This window comes from Natrix helvetica (assembly GCF_964273705.1).
Source record: "Natrix helvetica genome assembly, chromosome: 5".
In the NCBI taxonomy this organism is placed as follows: Eukaryota; Metazoa; Chordata; class Lepidosauria; order Squamata; family Natricidae; genus Natrix; species Natrix helvetica.
The window spans coordinates 52747628-52770089 of NC_138551.1; the positions used below are offsets into that span (position 1 = coordinate 52747628).

The window sequence follows — 22462 nt, forward strand, 5'->3', positions numbered from 1 at the left end:
ATTTGGTTGTTTATTACTTTATTTTTATATTATTTTTTATTTCTATCCTTTCTTATTTTTACAAATAATTCAAGATAGTGAACATATCCAGCATACCTTCCCTTTCCTATTTTCCATACAACAGCGGCAGAGGTGGTATTCTGCCAGTTCGCCTTGCTTCAGGCGACCTGGTTGTGGTGGTGGCGGGAGGCTCTGCCCACCCGCCCAGACGTCATCACAGATGCTCTGCGCATGTGCAGAAACGCCCCGAGTGAGCAAAGTTCCAAACCGGTAGCGAAGATCAGACCATTTCTTGCCTGAACAGCAGCCCTGTGAGCTGAGCCAAGTTGAGAGGGACTGATAGGCCCAAAAAAACCCGGATGGGGTTGCATGGCAAGGTAGGACTTGAACTTGTGATCTCCCACTTTCTAGCCTGGTGTCTTAACCACTGACCCAAACTGCCTCTTTATAAATCTACAAACGGATTCCTGAAATCCCTAGTCTACTAATCAAACATCATTTTGCCATACCATTGTCTATTATCCAGCATCCTCTAATAGGTGAGCTGAATCTTCCTACTTGTATAGATTTTTTCTTCAACTGACCGAAGACCAATGTGCTCTCCAAGAGGCAAATTACAGAAAACTTGCTTTCTGCTCTCCACAACATGTATACTTCCATTTAAACATAGCTGGCTTGAAATTGGAGTATGGACTATGGACTATTAGCTACCTGTACTCCATTATTTTGCTGTGATAATATATTTTTTGGTTTTTTTTAATCTCTAGGCATAGTTCAGTGGAATATAATCAGACTGTCACTGCGCTGGGATCCTCAATAAAACTTAATGACAAGTGTCCTCTATGCACAGTTACTCGGGTTTTAAATGATGAACTTATACAGGAATGCAATAATGAGAAAAATATATGCTAAAATGGAGCAAATACATGGGAATAGGTGGATTCAGTTAGCACCATCCAAAGGAGGTTAGCTAAAAGCACTTTTTGGAAAACGGGTATTTGCCAGATTTTATAGCATACTGTAATCAGACAAAAATGCTTGTGAAATAGAACAAAAGTACAATAACCTTTACATTGCATATGATTAAAGATGTACTTCATTTTTAAAATATTTTAAATTGAGAGTTTTATAGACATTGGAACATGTAAATTCTCTCAACTATAAGAAATTAAAGAGAAAATTGGAATAAGAAGTTATTAAGACCCTAAATCTCTTGCCAATTAATAGGAATACATTACCAATATATATCACTGTTATAATTATTTCAGCTAATTGCTAGAAGTTTTACATTGCTATTATCATACAGAATTAGCATTTATGTTGAATACCTTTATTAAACTTTCTCAATTTTTTTGTATAACTAAAAAAATGAATATTTCTTATATTCATTATGGACTCCATTTTTATAATCAAGAAGCTCTGGATCACAGTAATAAATTTTTACACTTCCTTGCTTCTTCATTTTTCAGCTGCACTATATTTGAATGCAGAAAAGTGCCTGAAAGTACATCAGGTTTTCTTACCTTCTCCTCTTTTGGACATGTTAATTTCAGAATCATCTCTAATTCCGCTTTGGGATTCCAAATAAGTTGCAGGGACCCAGCCTTGCTCTTCTGAAGTACTTACAAACCACCAACCTGTAAGGACACAGCAACATTGTTGTTATAGACAAGCGATGTCTTAGAAACCATCATCATGGGGTAAAAATGATAATAGAGGAGATATAGAAGCCAGATAGCTGTCATAGAATCTGCTGGAAACTATATTTTGTGTATTTCACTTTTAAGGTTCTACAGAGAGATTAAAAAAACTGTGGGTTGTGTTTGTTCCTTTCCAGAAGTATCGCTGGAAGCCTTCCTGAGATTCCTTGGCACATGAAGGGTTCGAGAACTTGTGTTTGATGCAAACTGTTAATCTGTAATTCAAATATTTAATAGACATATGGGGAGGAGAAGGGAATCTGGAAAGTGACATCTTGCCTTTAGTTATATCACTAATTTATCACTGAATATTTTTTACAGCTGCAGTTGAAAAGGAGTGACTAAGTTGCCAAGAAAAAATATAGCAGAATCCATACCCAATTTTCCCATATTAAGTTGCTATGTGCATGTTGACAAATCAGTTTAGCCCAAATTAATTGTATCTGTGAATGTTTAAATACTGTTGAAGTGCTTGAAAGTATTTAGGTTCAAGTACATAAATAAAATGGAGATGTGCATACTCCATACTATTTATTAAGTGTTATTTTGATATTCTGTATTTCATGGAATTCAAAACCACCAGACTGTGAATTCTAGTTCCACCTTAGGCATAAAATCAGGTGGGCGACTTTGGGCTTGTCACAATCTCTCAGCCTTAGGAAAAAGGCAATGGCACATCTGAAAATCTTGCAAAGAAAACTGCAGGGAGTTTATTCAGTCAGTTGCTGACAGTCAAGACTGATTCAAGGCATATGTGCATGCATGCACATGCATGCACACAAAAAACAAATTTTGTGGAATTATATATATTTCCATTCCTAAAAACAGATGCTTCTTCTTTAAAATGAACTAATATTTATTCAGGAACCTGATTCCCACTTTAGTTGACTAAAATATGTTGAAATGCAATTCCTTTTTACAGTTCAGTGTTAAAAGCAGTCTTTAACTTTTGGCAGTTTTTTTTTTTGCTTCATTCACCATTAAATATAAAGAAAAGTGTTAGCATCGAGAAGTAAAATATATCATTTGATTACTTTGTTTTATATGTACATTGATCAGTAATTTATGAATTGGGAGTTGGACAATATCTGCTGTTACAGCTATTCAATTGAGAGATGAGGAATAATATAGACCTTCTCTTTTAAAATTCCCTCCTTTCACATACATATTTGCCAACGCTAGGCCTTTATGATTATGGGGCAAGGCCACCCAATTCCAAATTAAGTCATAGAAATGAATATGAAGCACTATTGTTTATTATCTGATTTATCTTCCAACTTTTAGTCTAGGGTTAGAAATAATTTGGCCATAAATGAAGAGGAGCAGTTGGGACATAGCTGGAAAACAAGACCTGGATACCGTATTTTTTAGACTATAAGACGCACCCTTATCCCTCAAAAAAGAACCTGAAAATCTGGGTGCGTCTGAATACAGCATTTTTTGCCTCGCAAAACCCCACCCCCTTCACCAAAATGGCCGTGCATAGCCTCTAGGAAGCTTTTAGAGAGCTCTTGGGGACTGGGAAGGGCAGAAATTAGCACAAAACGGATCATTTTTTGCTCAATTTACCACCACCCCCCAGGAGCACTTTATAAGCTTCCTAAAGGCTATCCATGCCTTTTTAATGAAAAATGGGCCTGTTTTCACAAAAAAACAGGTCGTTTTTTGCTCATTTTTGGCCCCCCAGCTCCCCAAGGAGCACTCTGCAAGCCCCCTAAAGGCTATCCATGCCTTTTTTTGGAAAAAAAAACAGGCCCGTTTTTGCGAAAAACAGGCTGTTTTGGGGAGGTTTGCAGAGTGCAAAAACTTTTTTTTTTAAATTTGCCTCTTCAAAACCTTGGTGCGTCTTATAGTCCGGTGCATCTTATACTCCGAAAAATACAGTAATTGTGAGGAATACCTCATGTATCTTATTTCATTGTATGTAGTAGTCTCTATAATAAATACATGGTGTGAGGAGGAGAAAAAGTTGGTTGTGCAGATAAACAGCAACACTTATTCAAAAACATTTGCATATAGTCAAACGCAAACTATTTATTCAATTTAATAATTTTGCCTATCTGACTGGTTTTTGGCACTATTGTGCACTCCTTCACTATGAAACGCAGAGAATAGTTTGCAGGTAGTACAAATAAAACACAGAGCATGCCTTCAAATTTATAATAATTTGCTACCTCTAACTGATTATCAGCATTTTTATTCCCCTTTTTCTGCTTGCAGCACATTTGAGTCTGTCTGAATTGCTTTGGCTCTACATTGTATTCAATGCCACACTGCTACATTGAGTAACTCTACCTTCATTCCACTTATGAGCTCCACTCCATTTTTTCCCCCGTTAGGCCAATCCTATGGTTTTCTATTTCATCTCTCAGGCTTTCCATTTATTTCCTCTCCCTAGAGATCAGCAGAATAAACTATTTGTATAAGGAGTCATCAATAAATGTCGAAGTAACACCAAGGCTCCTTGCCACTGTAAGGCGGTAAGGAAGTAATAGTTGAAATCGCAGGAGTGACATAAAACAGGCCATGGTCTATTAAATCTAAGGGAGGCCTTGCATTCCGAGACTGACTACTTCCAACCATTTTGAAAAGAACTGGATATAAAAGGTCTATCTTGCAGCTTAACCAGACTGATTATCGAAACTATTTCTAATGTCCCTGGCTGTTATAAAAACACTAAATAATGCATATCTGACTTTGGGTCTCCTTGTCCCTTCATTTTTTTCTGTTGTTGCCATACTTTTTAAAATCATAAGCATTGTTACTGATTTTTATTTGCATTAGTCAAATGTACATCATTTTTTATCCTGGTACCCTTATCATCTGCAGGCTACCCTTTCGTTTATCCTTATCATCTGCAGACTAATTTTTCAAGTTCTTAAGTCCTAATGTACAATTGTGAGAATGTACATGACTCAATATTCAGCACTATGGGTTTCCAAATCACCTATAATATACCATAACCCCAAGAAGCAAAATTTTCCAAAGCTTAATCTGTTTTTCTCAGTTGGAGAATTTAAATTTAATTAGATTGTTACACAGTAGGGGAGAGATTCTCCCAATATGATATTCGCCCATGGCAGCTGTCTATACAAAGTAATACTAGAAAGATAATTGACACAGCCACTTTATTTCAAAACAGTTTCACATAGTTTTCTGCTCAAAATGAAATTTTTTTTTAGTGATAGAAAGGGGGGGGGGGGCACAGTGAGTTGAACATACATTTGTAATTATAGCACAGAAGTAAATAGACCAGAAGCTGATGTACATCTGATCCTAATTAGATGGAAATGGTCCTATGAATTGTTCTTCATAAGCAAATGCTGGATGAGTGAGAAGGTCTGTACTATAGTTAGCAATGAATAAACTTTAAGTCTTTCATTTCACTCCACATTTTGGTTTTTTATATATTTCTCAAATGCACAAAGTCGGAAAAGAGCTAAAAACCATTTTCAACTCAGATCAAAACCAACTTATATCTCTTAAATAGACAAGTTTTTCCATTCCATACTAATTTTCCGAAAGGCAGAGCACTCTTAGGAGACAAAATATATCTGACCCAAAGGAAAGATCCTTTCCTTTCCACTCTATTGTAAGACTACTATGGAGGTCCAGAAGAAAGGAGAGGGAAAGAATTAGTAATCTTCGTGATTTAGAACTCCATAATAAAATCAGTCTCTAAAGATACGCAATTACACTGAGATTACTTTCATATATAGCAGCAGGCTCTGTGCAATCTTGTTTTACTCCAACAGCTTTTTCTGTTGTGACAATACTCTTGGAATTTCTGCTTCTTGGCCGACAATTGAACTGTGGGTCTTGGACTCACTCAGCACACAACTGCAGATCCAAACTTGCTAACAGACATGTCAGTATTACTGAATTTTTCCTCATTCAAATTAGAATGATGTCAAGATATAATCATAAGAAGTTGATTAATAGAAAGCATAATTGGAATTTGGAATAAAGCTTAGGATCAATCATCTTAGAACTTCATCAAGTAGTTGGCCCATATAAATCAATGCAGAAAGATCTAATTTACATGAGTACAATGAGAGCATCTAGACACACTTTTTAAAAGCAGCACATAATTAAAAGGATTAATGCTATAGTGGGGAACCCGATAGGTCTATTTTTCCAAACAGAGTATTATTAGCATTTACAACTTCAGGAAGTATATTGAAGTTAGATTTCTTATTGAATAAACTCAAAAGAATTACTTCTATAAATAGTCAATTAAATATTCACATACTGCAAAATACAAGAAGCCTTTTTTTTAAAAGTGCAGAAATAATGTCTGGGATATGTTGGGAAGCACTTGTGTGTATGCAACCGATTAAAGACAAAATCAATTGAACCTAAACTCAAAACCAAATGCTGAACAGAGGGACAAATAATCTGAACTTTATGGCGATAATTTTATAAACCATTCAACAGAAGTAAACTCAAGGGAATCAAATTAATCTTATGCATTCATCAGAACACAAAAATCCAGCCTAAATGGATACATACTGCAAACATCTGCCTTGCAGGTTGACTCCCAATTGCCCCAATAAATACACAAGTAGGCATCACATTTTGCTTTGTTCAGGTTAAACAAAAGGCACTGTTATTGAAGCTCTGAAATGCTATTCATCATTTTTAACACTTTGAAATGAAATGTTTGCAACTGAAAAGTTCTAAGACCAGAATTACGGTAGCTTTCTTGATAATGCTGAAGTCTAACTCCAGGAGTACTAATGTACATACCACCTCTATAAGTCATACATGCATCTCTGTTCTGAAGCTTTTTTTCTCTTTCATAGTGATGTGAGATCTTTGTCTTGCAACTCTTACTAAAAGCCATAGTTGTTCTCACCAATGGCATGCTGGCTAAGGCTGCGATGGATTGTAGTTCCACAAGACTTTGATACTTTTATTTTTCCTAACCCCAAACTACTGAAGAACAATTAGGGGCATACATAAAAAGAAGTGTTGTTTAAATTATAGCTTCCCATATGCATGTTCTTATGTACCACAAATTCTTATTGAATATGCCCTGATTGGAACCATACACCACAATTAGCTACATACCACATAGTGGTTATGCTTGGACCATTCTACTTGCCTACAAAATTGCATCTCCCTCAGACAAAAAGTTTTCAATAAATAAACATCAGGTCAACTGCCTGGTCCTTCATCTTTCTCAAATTGTGTAGCTATTTAAGCAAAGTTGTCTAGCTAAGAAGCAAGGATCTAATTTTTCAGAAACCAATATATTTTTTATTTGTTCTTTCTCTCTCATTCTTTCTCCACCCTTTACATCTCCATGCGGACCTGTGCAAAAAAACAAAGACAAAAATGCAGGGGATTATATACTTTTTTTCCCTGCATGGGTCAATTAATTATGTAGCTCATTCCTGCTTTTCTGTTGATGGCAGCTACGGAAGATAAATGATATCAACTGTCCAAAATTAGGTTAAGTACATATCTCTGCCATTGATCTATTTTCTTCTTTTAATTACAGAATTAGATAATTTAAAATTACAATGCAGGTCTGCATTCCATATCCACACACATTCAAATTCAAATGGTAAAATAATTCTTGGCTTCACAAATTGCTTAGCTAGTCTAGTAAGTAGCCTTCTGCAGCTGTTCAGGCAGATTGTCACTGGATTATACAAATTTGGTGGGGGAAACCATTCCCTTTTAGTAAGTAGCCTTCTGCAGCTGTTCAGGCAGATTGTCACTGGATTATACAAGTTTGGTGGGGGAAACCATTCCCTCTTAAACCACTCTGATGGATAATCAGTTCTTAATAATGCCAAAATAAAGTCTATCTGCTGAGCCTGAAGAGAAAGTTCTTCCACTCCAAGTTCACCCTTCTTAAATAGCTGGCTTTTCTGATATTCCCTTTTCCTTACTGATGCAAGGGACACATTTTTCATTTTAGATGCATTCAAGAAGTACACAAAATTTCAAAATGCAGTAATTTCACATAATGGATCTGTTTACATTTCAGAATAATCCTTTTTGTCTGTCATTCAAAGAACATTGAGTACTTGTCCAAAATTTAAGGGCTGACTAGAGAACATGTTATCTTTTTAAAAAAGATAAGGGAGCCTGGCATAGAGGAAGGTTTAAACTGTTCCTTGTATCTTGGGCAATAGATCAATAATTAAATCTAGCATGTCTAACAATGGGTCTCTTTGGGGATTTATGCCAGCTGTTTTGTTATGTGTGCTTTAGGCCAAATAGCTATTCCAAATGTTTCCATACTTCTATCAGCAATTGCTAAAACTTACTATTAGTAGTAATTGCTCTAGTCATTATTACTTCCCTGTAGAAAGACAATAAGAGGGATGAAACACAACAATGTTTTAAGAAGTTGGTGTAGGCCAGGGGTGTCCAAACCTGAGAACTTTAAGACTTGTGGACTTCAACTCCCAGAATTCCCCAGCCAGCCATGCTGGCTGGGGAATTCTGGGAATTGAAGTCCACAAGTCTTAAAGTTCCCAAGTTTGGACACCCCTGGTGTAGGCTATTATTTCGAAATATTACTAGTTGTATATGTATTTATTTGCATATTGGCCCTGCTCTGCTTTTAATTTTTGTGTTTCAAAACAACACTGCACAAATAGTGTTTAGATATCTGAACTTTTTTCAAAGTACTTAAATCTAATTGCATTTAATCATAACACAGCATGGTGGATGATTCAGAAACTGCACCCTTGAAAGAATAACATTACGCTGCACCTGAATGTTAAGTTCACATCAGAATTAACCCATTTTCAGCTATTCTCTTGCATGAGGAAAACATGCATACGGTGAAAGCAAGGTTATTAATGCAAGATAGTCAATGATTTGTCTCTACATATCAGCTAAGTAATTTTGGCAAATGATTACAACAGCTGCAAAGTATATCAAATTGCTGCTTTCTTGTTAAATTTAATTCTCTGTAACTACAAAATCAACACACTTAAGGCAGCAAAACTATATACTGTACACATACCATAGCTTAGAGACAGAAAAAAGGACTGGTTGTTACTGTTATTGTAACTATTAAATCCCACCTTTCTTGTAAAAGTGAAGGCTGTGTACACTGTACATCTTCCTATTTCTCTCCAAAACCATATTGGACAGCATCAGCTAAGAAAATACAAACTTTCATGGCTTAGAGATGGATCTAGAAACTGGCTCTTCCGAGTCCTTTTCCAACATCTTAATCCCTGTAACATAATAGCTCACTGTTCTATTAACAATATTGAAAACAATAGGCAACATAATATAAAATGCAATTACTGAAAAAGAATAATTAACATTTCTTCTAAACGGAATATAATATAGGAAAGGAACCAAAATATAATAGTAAATAACAGAATATAACAGAATATAAACCGAATAACAGAATATAAACAGAAAAATAAACTTAGTCTAGATCAGGGGTGTCAAACTCGCATCATCATGGTATCCTCATGTAACGTATTGCGACTTTTCCCCCCTTCGCTAAACTGGGCATGGGTGTGACTGATGCATGACATATCTGGCCCGCGGGCTGCGAGTTTAATAACCCTTGTCTAGATACATATAAGGTAGCAAAATAGCTTTTTTCTGAACAATGTCACATGAGGATTTCATTTGGTAGGGTGTCCAGAATTACAAAATGGCTTGCAATGGAATTAAGAGAATTCCTGCAATATGGATATTTAATCTCAAGACCAGTGTTGTAATAAGCAGCCTTCCAAGTTTCAAGGTGGCACATATATACAACAACCAGCACTTTGAATCGAAAAATATGAAGGCAGCGGAGACATCATTGAACTAGTATCGCACATTACCAACTTGAAAATGTTTGGTTTCTATATTTTAAACCAACTAAAGGTTAGAAATAGCTTAATCGATGACGGATCTGCAGATAAGATTGTAGTTCACATATCAGTGAAATCTAATATAACATCATTAGCAACACCATTACTTCAACAGAGAAACAGTGGTTGAACAAGTCTTTGCATTTGCTTCCTTCAAAAAAATATGGTCCCATTTAGAACAGCCAGACTATCTTACCTACAACACTAGTGTGCTTTGCTTCATACTTGTTTTGCTTCATGTTTTGCTTCAATTTGTGAGGCTTCATCCATTTTTAGATCTTAAACACATTCCTGACATTGGGGTATTTCATTTCTACTACCATTTTAGGATTAGACTATGAAAAAAGAGTGTCCTTTGCATACTAGTAACATACCAACCCAAAGAAAATTGGATGAGGGGATAAATGGGGAACTGATCAAATTTTCAGATGACACCAAGCTGGCAGGAATAGCCAACACTCCAGAAGATAGGCTTAAGATACAGAAGGATCTTGACAAACTTGAACATTGGGCACTATCTAATAAAATGAAATTCAATGGTGAAAAGAGTAAGGTTCTACATTTAGGCAACAAAAACGGAATGCACAGGTACAGTATAGATGATACCTTGCTCAGTAGTAGTAACTGTGAAAGGGATCTTGGAGTCCTTGTGGACAACCATTTAAATATGAGCCAGCAGTGTGCAGCAGCTGCCAAAAAAGCCAACACAGTTCTAGGCTGCATCAACAGAGGGATAGAATCAAGATCACGTGAAGTGTTAATACCACTTTATAATGCCTTGGTAAGGCCACACTTGGAATACTGCATTCAGTTCTGGTCGCCACGATGTAAAAAAAATGTGGAGACTCTAGAAAGAGTGCAGAGAAGAGCAACAAAGATGATTAGGGGACTGGAGACTAAAACATATGAAGAACGGTTGCAGGAAATAGGTATGTCTAGCTTAAGAGAAAGAAGGACTAGGGGAAACATGATAGCATTGTTCCAATATCTCAGGGGTTGCCACAAAGAAGAGGGAGTCAAGCTATTCTCCAAGGCACCTGAGGGTAGAATAAGAAGCAATGGGTGGAAACTAATCAAGGAGAGAAGCAACTTAGAATTGATGAGAAATTTCCTGACAGTTAGAACAATTAATCAGTGGAACAGCTTGCCTCCAGAAGTTGTGAATGCCCCAACACTGGAAGTCTTTAAGAAGATGTTGGATAGCTATTTGTCTGAAACGGTATAGGGTTTCCTGCCTAGGCAGGGGGTTGGACTAGAAGACCTCCAAAGTCCCTTCCAACTCTACTATTGTATTATTGTAAAATTATTAGAAATTCCCATCATTAAAAGAATAAGATTATTGTGATTTCTTCAATTCAGTTTTTTGGATATAAATAGAAGTATGAACTATTTCTGTATAGTTTGGATGAACAGCTTAAAATAAAAGCTTACATTATATAAAAGTCTTGAAATCAAATACTTTGAATCATATTTTTGTGGCAGGATACCCACTTTGCTGGCAGAAAGGGCCAAGTTCAATCCCTGTTATCCCTGGGTAAAAGATTCTGAGATAGCAGGTTATGGGAAAGTTCCCTTGTTTCAAACACTGGGAAACAGGAGCTGATATCAAAGAGAAAATACCTTCAAGCCTGAAGGAAAGCAAAGGTAGAAATTATATGAAGCAGCCTTATCATTAGTCGGATTATAGTCTATCTCACCCAGTCATAGCACTTTCTTCAAAATACCCTGTCCAGGTGTTTTAGTTGTTAAATTTTTGAAATTGTACTAAACCACTCAGATGAAAAAAAAAAGAGACATTTGCAAGAATTGGGAAACACAGTTGTCACAATGACAATGTGGAGTGATTTTGTGAAATCTGCGACCCACCCAATTAAGAATTCAAGCTATTTTATTTAAAAAGCACCTGTCTTTCAATTGCAAATTCTTCTTTTTATGACATGATTCCTGGATACCATTAAAAGGCATTGGAGCAACGATGACTGACAGCTTTTCAGCTGTTCCCTTGGAACTTTCTGTTCTCTTGAAGGAAAGAACTAGATATCTTAAACAGGACCTAAGTCTTATGAATTAAAGTACCTCACTGTCAGCCTTCAAGGTAGAAGATACAAGAAACCAGAGTTATAAATGCTAATACAACTTTTATTGTAATATTATAGTAATAGAATCTTACAAGACTGAATGCACCTCCCCCTTCCTTTATCTTCATGATAACCAGAGACATCATGTCCGAGATTCTTTCTTAAATTATATTGCTGTTTCAAGCTCACGTTTTGCTTACCTGACTATTACCTTAGAGGTGGTTCTACCTCCTGTTTCTCAAGGTTATTCCTACGCCTATTGTTCATTTGACATAAAAGAGGTATACTAGTTGATCAGCAAAATAAAATAAATATGTAAACAATCGTCTGCCAATTGGTTTGGATTTTGATATTGAATGAGGGAAGTGTGCACTCTTTTTGCAAAGCATCTTGGGATAGCTCTAGTATTACATAACTATCATACTAAGTGGGTAGCAGTGGTGGGTTCCGGATCCAGTTCCAACTGGTATGTTTGGAACCGGCCCGTCGTCATCCTCATGGACGCACGCGGCGTGTGTGTGTCTTAGCACCTCCGCGAGCCTCTAGCTGCTCAGCGGAGCATCACGCAGGCACTGTACGTGCTGTGAGCGTAAGCGCCGAAGACTTAAAAGACTGGTAAGGAGCTTGGCCGGGCGGGCGGGCCCTCTGGAACACCATACCAGAATGGTATTCGGTGCTCCGGGTAGGCTCCGGTACATCTGTACCGGGGTGTACCGCCTGCAACCCACCACTGCTGAGTAGGATACGTCATTGATGGTGATAGTAGTATTTATGAACAACAGATATAACAGGAACTCTTGTATCCACCTACTTGCTCATGGAACTTGGACAACTCAGACCTAAGTAGATTTACCTTTGTGTAAAGCAGAAAAAATAGCATTACTTGATGTTTTTTAAAAAGTATTTTCTACCTTGCACAGACATTCACACAAAAAAAGGAGATTAGGTTCTAATCTTAACAGATATAATCATAAAAAGAAATCCCAATTTGTCAGACAGGATCATCATTCCAATCTCAAACATACAGGAAATTAAAACTCTTGTTTTTAATTTCCAGGGTTCAGCGAAACAGGACCATTTGAATTTGTGACATATATATATTATTTCACAAAGATCCCATCATATAATAAAGGGAGTAAAAGGAAGTCAGAAGTGGAAAGGGAGCTATATACTGGCTTTAGTCATGAAGCAAATATCTTCAGTCCTGACAAATCATGGACCATTCATTACTCAAGCATGCTTTTGTGTGTGAGCAAAATGCCTTTAGGCTTCTTCCATGTACAATTGCATTAGACCCGACTTATTTGCAGGAAATGGGTGGCAATAGATCATCCTTCCTTAAATAGGCAGTCCAAAGATATTTTCCCTCCAATGACATTTTCAGTTATGTTTTCTGTTCTTCCTGGACATTTTTCTATGCAAATTCAAATGGAAGTGCATTTTTCAGTTGGTGGTATTTTTTTTTTTTTTTTGCTGCATCAAAAATGAGGAGGAATTTAAAAAAAAACAAATCTATCTGAACTATGCATAAATCAGGCAAGGATACTGAAAACTGGTTTTTGATTATATTTTAGTTGTTTCATAACGTATTTACATGTTTAAATAAAAATAAAAGATCTTTAGCCTTATGAAGTAGGAATGAAAGCATGCAGAAAATGTTATAATCATAGAGTAGAAATAGTTTATTTTGCTCAGATGGCAGTTTCTGTTCCTTACTTCTGAAATTGTAAAACTGTGAATCTCATAAAACTATTTTTTTAATTGGACATGGTTTGTACCAATCTTCTATCTAACACTAACATGCCACTAAATAGAGGCATGTCTATAACAACACAAATATTATTTTATTTCAAAGGCAACCACATTATTGGGCACTACCTAACATGGCCAAGGAACATAGAGAAAGCAGGCATCAGTTCTGGGTTTTTTGGTCCATATTTATTACCATTCCAAAATAGCTTTAAATGCATCCTCCAGATTTTTACCTGTCTACTCACTTCACTATAGAAATAGTTTCATTAAAAGTTCAGATTCAGCCAGGGACTGCTCGTGTATTTGAATGCAATGATTTTTAGCCAACATCTACCAGAAAAAATGTAACTGTAGTTCCATGTACCAACCCATCAACCCTGTAAAATTCCCCTTCATTTCTGCTGACCAAAAATACAGGAAAAACCTTTTTTTTTCATATTCTCAGGATTAATTTTGAGAGAACTAGTGAACTGATACATGAAAGATAAAACTATTACAAAAAAATTATTAATCATGTTATTAGTATGGACTACTCAACCAGTTAGCAAAATGTGCTAGATTTGGTTCACAAAGTTATTAAGTTGTTGGCTGATCTCAAACTTGTTTCTAAAGTGAGGCTTTAATCTTAGTAATTTAGGGTTAACTTAGTACCTTAATAACTTAAGATAAAAATTCTAAAAGCTAGTAAGTTATGTCACTTGTAGATTTTTGTCGATGCAGTAAAAATGAATGAAAATCTAACTTAATAATTATAAAATCTGCAAAAACATAGTAAGTGATTAATACTTTACAGCCCCAAAGAATCCAAATGTACTATAACAGTTCAAACAGTTCAAATATGTTTAATATTAGCTTCATATGACAACCCAATAAGTAGTGCCATGTGCTTTATCCAAACAAAGCTCCATTATCAGCCACTTTGTTAATTTTTTTAGTAATCAGACTAAAACACAATTTACTCTATGGACAGATTATCAGGAAATCTGCAGAGTCCCATCAGTATTATTTTACACAGTTTGCATCTAACCCCTTCTCTCAACACTAAAATAGCAGAAAGAAGAGCAGAATACAGCCTACCAAACTGCCGACGCCACTTCTTGAAGCAGCCAGGGGGTCCTTGAACATCCCCCATTCACACACCTCTGCCTCACCTCTATTCTTGGCCAGCAAGCTCAGAGAAGAAGATGGAAGCAGTCCCTTACAAAACTAACCCTACTCTCTCTTCTCTCTCTCTCTCTCCCTCCCTCCCTCCTCTTTTGCTTTCAATTTTTCTTTCAGGATTGGCTCCTTAAGTTTATTCAAACAACTTCTCTGGTTTGGAAGCCACGCCTCAAGGAACGGAAACAACAGTCAACCATTTGGAAATGTTTCTTAGAAATGAGAAACCCACAGAGAAGTCAGCACATCTAGCAAACTGCCAATTAACCAAGAAAGCTGCATTGCACAGAGAAATAAACTGGACGATCAGAGATAGCCGCTCCCAAAAGCAAGACAGTAATCTGAATCCACATTTGCTTCCAAGAATGTACTATTTTTCTAGCCTGATGATTATAGCTGGTAAAACACACAACTAAAACACACCATTACAGAGCATCTACAAATATACAGAGGATAAGGATACAAAAATGCTTAAAGGAAAAGGCAAATCTTATTTTAAAAAAAGTTTTGTGTTATGCAAATCTGTTTTCAAACAGCTAAAAATTCTGATCCTGAGGTGATTGTCCATATATGCAGCATTGGTAATATATTGTAGGATTCTCTCTTTGGTAATGTTTTCATGTCCTAGACTACTAACTACATTCACTTATTTTCATCATTCTACTACAGATTCATGGTTTTACCTTTTAAGATATTTACTGTCTTTTTAATGCTGTTACATGAACTGAAAGTAGCTAGACCTTAGATATAGTAATAGTGATTAATCCTACCCTTTTATTTATCCATCCATCTCTGCAATATCCATCAGTATTATCAAAGCTCACTTTCCCCAACCTGACATCCTTTCAGATGCCTTGAGACTGGAGAATTCAGTTCCACCAGAGAAGAGGATAATAGGCAGAAGCAGCTGCCAGGACGGTGAAACTCAAGAAAAAAAGGGCTCCAAACATTCGGAGGACAAATCACAAGAAAGCAATGCAAAGGAGGAGGGCTCATATGTTATACAGTTACACTCTTGAAATGAGTTGGGATTAAATTCTGAATTTCTCTGTGTTATGGATTTGCTGCTTGGAAATTCTGGGGATAGGTAAGGAATGTACCTCTGAACATGGCTCTTTAATACAGGTATAGCTTTCACTTCAAATGTTTTTTTCTCATACATTAAGCAAAAAGAGATTAGATACTGTTGCACTTTGGGTTCACTTTTATCAGTATGTCTGTGTATTTCGTAACATTCAGACAACCTCTGTTTAAATACTTGAGTTTTTCTTTCATCTCTGGCCTCTTTCAGCTCAGGTAAAAAATAACACACAATTCTGTGACCAGGATCTGTTACTGTTAGTGTGACAAATCTATGGAAAGAGGCATAAAAATGAAGTGACACTCTTTATTTTTCAAGGAACAGAGACAAGCTAAGTAAAGCCCCATAGCAATATAATTATTTTAGTTAGAAAATAAATCAGTTGCGCAAGAAGAGTTGAAATTATATATTTGACCAGAATTATAACCTGCCATGAAAATGCAAGAGCAGACTGTTGAATGTCTCTTACAGGTAATCATGAAAAATAAATTATTTCATGTTTTAAGCATAAACCAGCCTATCCATCACTCACAACTATGTTTGTGATTTTAGCATGTTAAATATGCAAGTTTTGATACATTTACACAATTATGGCAATTTTTCCAGCACAGTTTTCGTCTGCTCTGCTAGCCATGATACTGGAAGGATAGCATGATGACATTTTCACAACCAAGAGCTTTTCATAAGCATCTTAATGATGGTTGTGGGCTGTAGTTTTAAAATTCTACGTGGGGGAGAATGAGAGATTAATAATCAACCTTAACTCAGGCTGGGAATTGTGTTATATAAATATGCTACCTATGTATGCAGTGAAATCAAATTTAGCAGACGTTTATTCAACTGATTTGAAGAGTTGAAGAGTTAATTAACACTGTTTATTCAATGAAAATCAAGCCTTTTAAATAGGGATTGTGCAATTAATTAGAAAGACTGAAAATGAGTTTGTCTACATTCCAGATATACGGTTCACTGGACTGGACTAGCTGGACTGGACTGGAGTAGACTAGACTAGAAATTTATTGTCACTTTAAATGTACCCTAATGCATACAAAATGAATTTTCATTGCATTCAGCTCTCAAAAAAATCATCATTATGCATATACTCACTTACACACACATATATGACACAGAGAAACATTGCAGTCTTGTTCGAATGTATACATATATATATGGAGAGAGAGAAAAAGAATTCTGTAAACTTAGAATATGGAAAGCATAAGGAACAAAGCTGTTAGATTTAAATTAGACTCTCAAGCCTCTGTTTTGCAGCCTTCAGAACTCCACTGATGTATCATTGTTGAACCTATGCCACAGTTTACAGTAAGCAATGAATATGTGCTCAAAGAAGTAAAATAGCTTTGTACATTTATTATCATGCTGATACAACAAGGAGTGATACACTCAAGAATGAATAGCAAATAAATGAATGTAGATGACCACAGATGTAAATGACACTGAGTATGTAAGAAATATGGACATGCAGGAAAAATGAGTTAGGTTTGAGTCACAAAACAAATAAATGAAGAATGATTGAACTTGTTGAGAAGAAGGAAAACTTGCAGAAAGTTGGAGTTGGGTAGAACTGATGAGAACCCCAGAAAGACAAAGGTGATATCCCTCATTTTCTCCCTTTAATGTATTTTGCATATGAGTGTTTATTGTTTTCTACACTTTGGATAAAGTTGTTTACTCTTAAAAGGAATAAGAAGATGCATGCATGTATGGTTCAGTTCCATATGCTCAGGACTTTAAAGTGGAGCCAGGAAAAAAGAAAAGAGTTTGATACAAGTTGTTTAAATCTGACCTAGGGGCACATAGTGCCTATGTGGCAATTCATAGTGAATAGAAAATAAGTGATCTTGTGCTTCTCCACATTCAAAACACAAGACAAGATAATTGTTGGTCTATGGTCTGAAGTATGGATGAATCAACAATGGGGTATTTGATCCAATTTTAATTTTTGGTTCTTGGTGCCAGACTTGCCTGCATTTTCTCCTCAAGTACACCTCTGTCTGCCAGTGCTTATTTGTTCCCCAACTCAGCTTTCAAATATACTGACACCAAGCCAATAAAGTGTAATTGTTTTAGCAGATTATGTGTTTTGAAGTTAACTCTGCAGATGCTGAAAAGAAAAGTGGAAGAGGCTCTTTTTCCTGGGGAAGATAAAGCTTGTAGCTTCTAAATACGATGAAACATTTTAAGAGCAATCTTAAAGAATGAATTAATACAATCAGCTGGTAAATTGGTTGTCATCCCAAAAGACCAATGCAGGATGGACAAGAAGTCCTTTCCTCAACCATAAGCAGAAATAACCCCTTTCCAAACTTTCAGATGGATTTTTTTTAAAAAAAAGAACTAGATTCATGCGGCTCATATTTATATGTTTGAGATCATCTCATTTTCTTCTCCTTCAACAAGGTCATTGTACTGAAATTGATTTGTGAAAAATAATCCCACGCAAAATTTCTACCATCCATCTTTTTATATGTGACTTTGTCCTACATATGCAAAATTAATAACATTTATCAGTTATTTCCCAATTGCTTAATTAACAGAAGGTACTCTAGTAAAACTATGATGTTTCTAGTGTACTGAGACATGCATAGCTGAGATCTTGTCTTAAGCAAGACTTATTTTCTCTATGTGTGTCTTGAGAGATGAGATAAATTACATCAGATATTAAGAAGATTTTTGCAAGAATAGCTCTGACTTGGCCCGTCCATCTTCTTCAAAGGGGGAAGCTACTGTAATATGACCCTGCTCTCAAAAGGAACTCCTCCCAAAATTGAATGACAAAACAGGGGTAGAGCTTAAATTTGAATCATAGTGAATTGTCTGGTTACCACAACTGAACAGCAAGCTATTTAAACATTGAAAAATTAATATTATAGTTTTAAGCTATGTTTCTTTCTGATATTTTACTGCTAGGCTTTTAAAAAGCCACTTTCTTTTATTTTCATTATTATTGTGCCCTGATCCTGACTGCTCTAGGTTATAGGTCCTTCCATTAAAGGTCCTTCCATTTATTAAGATCAACAAGATAATAAAAAATGAAGTGCGATCTTGACTGAAGAAAAACAAATTAAATGAACCAAAAGCCATATAAAGTGATGCCTGCAAAGCAAACTAAGAACATTCAGCTCTTTGTACAATATTTTGAAATTAGCAAAAGCAGAATAATTAAAGCTACAAGCTCACTTATCAAAAATTCAAAATGCAGAGGGAGAGGTTTGAAAAGAGAGGTCTATTTTCTTTTGCATGGAAGAGTATCAAAAATAAAATAAGAGGTTCTTCCAGTGTCAATGCTCATTCCATGTACAGTAGAACATACATTTCCACTGTATAGACTTATAACAAAAATACACAATCTCTGACCCATAATATGTCTGATGTAAAGGCCATAAATCATACACAGCTCGATTTGGAGGAAAACATGTCTAAAGAAATGGTTTATGAAAAAATACTATCTACCACAGAATACCAGAAGGTATAATGAATCACTCTTTAGTAATTTAATTGCAGAACTCACTAGTCTGTAATAGTGACCCTTTTGAAAGACAGACAAAAAGAATTGATGTTACAGCCTGAACTATTGTGCTGGGCTCTAATTTAGACGGCCATGAAGATTCATTCTGGTCATAATAGCAGGCTGAAAGCCCCACAATTAATTTGAAGAGGATGCTTAATACTGTATTTTTAAAACTGAACAAAAGAGACAGAATGTGCTGTAACTTTAAGGAAAAATGAAATCAGTTGGGCTTCTTTTCTAATCTTGGATGTCTTTCCCTTTAGTATTATTTTGTCACAATGGTTTCCGGCTGCCAAGACACACTCCAGTTTTAAGCAGGAGTAACTCTATCCAAACCAAAACAAATGCAGAGCTCAGATGATACTTATTCCAAAAGATTATGTTGCTTTTTAAAAAAATACATGTATTGCTCTTGGGGAAGCACACTTTTCCTCTCTGTTTATTAATATTTGCTGGTTATCTATCTACCCAAACAATCTCATAAATCAGGGAGTACTTGGTTTTACTTAGGATATTTATTTACTAAATTTATATGTTGCCCACTTCCCCAGTAGGGTAACTCTGGGAGATGAGTCATCATGAACCAAATACTGGGCAAGAATGCAGAGGAGAGAAGAACCTGAGAGAAAGAAAGAGAAGTTACTCTTAGGCTTTGTTGTCTACACTCCAAAAAGATACAGGTATGCAAGAAGAAGGAACATGTCAACCACTTAATTATGGAACTGTTAAAAACATGCTAAGTGAATCTGATGGTGGAGATTTTTAATTTGTCAAATAGCCATCTCCTTTCCCTGATAAATGTAGAGAAGAAAACATGTTTTTGATATCTGACCTGTATTATCAAGTCAATTTTCCCCCCATTCTGCAGTTCATTCCAATCCACGTGTATTCCAAGATCTTTTGGTGAGAAAGTGAACTTACTGACATTATTTATATATTCATTTGCACTTATTGGCTGGATTCCCAGGTGAATTAAAACAAACTACAATGAATTGGTTTTACATAGAACATTATATGAAAACTAGAGACAACACATTATGACTTAGTCTGATATGTCTAACACGCCTTGGGTAACCTGAAGGCTTCTTATCAAGTTTATTCTTTTCCAAAAATATTCTACCTTTTCGATAACGTTTTCTTTAAAACTAACCAATATATCAGCTAAGAGAACCATCCATTTTAAAATAGGTTTGCAAAAGTGCAGCTGCCAGCCATCTCTTTTATGGCTTCCCCAAATAGTTGTTAAAAAACTGATTATTTTGCAGCAATGTACCTACCGTATTTGCATTTAAGGAACAAAACAAGTGCTGTAAGTTTCTCAGATGCTTAAACACTCTTTTGAAAGGCCTGAACCTCCTTCCCAAAGTTTTTGGAATATGTCATTCACAATACCTCCCAAAGTCTGATTGGTTTATTACAGAATGTTAATCCACTGCAATTAGCTATTCTAGGATATGATGGTATTCATGTTTTGCCAGTCCATAAGATCCATATTTTTGCTACCATGTCCCAGCATTGCTCACTATATGCAGTCCTATAAGTGAAAAGATAAAGGATTCCTCAGCAAACACATCTTGCTAGAGTTAATGTGCTCAGAATTCTACTTAGGATTTTAGTTAACCCCTTTTTCTAGCTCCCTTTTTTTCCCTTGGGTGACAGTTAGTTCCTGTAACCAATATGCAAGAGAAAGCCTAAAAACTAAAGCCTCAAACTAGAGAATTTAATTTATTTTAAGCTTTTACAAGTCATCCATCATTATGTTTTTTTTCTCCTCCTCTGATGACTCTCAGGCTTATAGCAAGACTGGATATTGCTCCAGAAATGAAATACAAGAAAGTGAAAGGAGGGGAGGGAAGAATTTGGTGGTAGCATCAACATGTATAATACTACCCTAATCCTCACAGTGCTAGCCTATTCTTGAAAATTACCTGATGTTTTCTAAAAATAAAGATACTGGAGAATATATGGGGGAACCTTTTCAGCTTTTTACAGAACTCCCAACTTGACATATCAATGTATTCAGAATGAGGTACAGGAAAGAATCAGACTTCTGCTCAAACAAGATAGACAATGCTGGTTGCACAAGGATTCACCAAATTTGAGAAAGAAGGCTAAAAAAGCTAACAACAATATCAGTTCAGTGATAACACGTGCAACTATCTTTACTTAAGAGATAGAAGTATTTCCAAATTGTAAAAACCACTTGGGGGGGAGAGAGAAAGTCAGACTACACAAAAGAATGAGCAAACCCCTTTTCAGAAGTCTTTGTCCTCTTTCTAGGAGCCTTTCTCATGAGGCAATTCTGTTTTCTAGAACTCCTTAATCTCCTCCTATTGTGAAACCATATTCCTTCCATAGCCTAAAGACTGCAACATCGAAAAGGCAGCTTAGCAGCCCATGAAAATCAAAGCTATACAGCTAAATGTGTAAGGATTTCCAGTTTCCCCATTTTCTAAATCAGGTCTCACAGCAAAAAAAAAATCATAAGAAATATAAGAAAATGCCCCCTAGTGGAAGTATTTTAGAAATATAACCTTCTAAATAGATAACATCTCATGTCTTTTTAAAGGAAGGAATTCTGCATGGAAAAAGATTATTGTGGTATTCTTACCATAATAATTTATTACCTAATAACTAAGGTAGGAAGAGACATAAAAATGTTTCTAGCCTTTGCAGTGTTTGCATGTGCTTATTAATCAGCCAGTTCCATGATGTATTTGTAAGTTAAGAAAATAGTATTCAAACCCATCGTTTTCCGTAAATACTTCTAGCCACTTTTATTTCAAAACGTGCATTTCAAAATGAAGGCTCAAAGTTAGTTTTGGGGTGCATCTTGGTTAAGTTTCTTGAAATAAAAATTATATTGCAAAATTCAGAGAAATGCAAAAGATAACAGGATGCGTATTCATGCCACACGTTGGCAAATTAAGTTAATTTGCTTTAAAATGAAAAATTGAGAGATGCTGGAACATAATTACCTATAGCACAGCTTTTATCTGTGGATGACTTCAGAAAATCTCCTTATAAAGGATTAAAAGCCTTTTGAAAACTTTTAGTTGGTACATATCTTAAAACCACAATATGGTCAACAATTTAAATTCAACCAGTAGTTCTCTGAGATACATGGCATTGGAAAGCCTTAGTAATATTAAAAGTATCCATACCTTCTTATTTCTGAGTCAGTGCAAGACAATGCTTCTAACATTTCATTCACGAACCAAGTTCTGCCACCAATAATTTCCTAAGGAGAACCAGTTAATCTCAGAGGAATTGCTCTGAATAAATATGGAAATGATGAATTTAAGTTTCATGGCAAG

At 35.8% G+C, this 22462-nt stretch overlaps 1 protein-coding gene across 5 annotated transcripts in view; it reads right to left on the reverse strand.

The window, feature by feature from the left end:
- The window catches only part of SH3PXD2A (SH3 and PX domains 2A), a 252239-nt gene that overhangs the window by 35555 nt on the left and 194222 nt on the right, over positions 1–22462 (reverse strand). For all 5 annotated transcript variants that reach the window (XM_081953519.1, XM_081953517.1, XM_081953518.1 and 2 more), the window contains one exon: positions 1524–1637. In XM_081953519.1, the coding sequence (XP_081809645.1) occupies positions 1524–1637 (114 nt within the window). The remainder of the gene's footprint in view (positions 1–1523; positions 1638–22462) is intronic.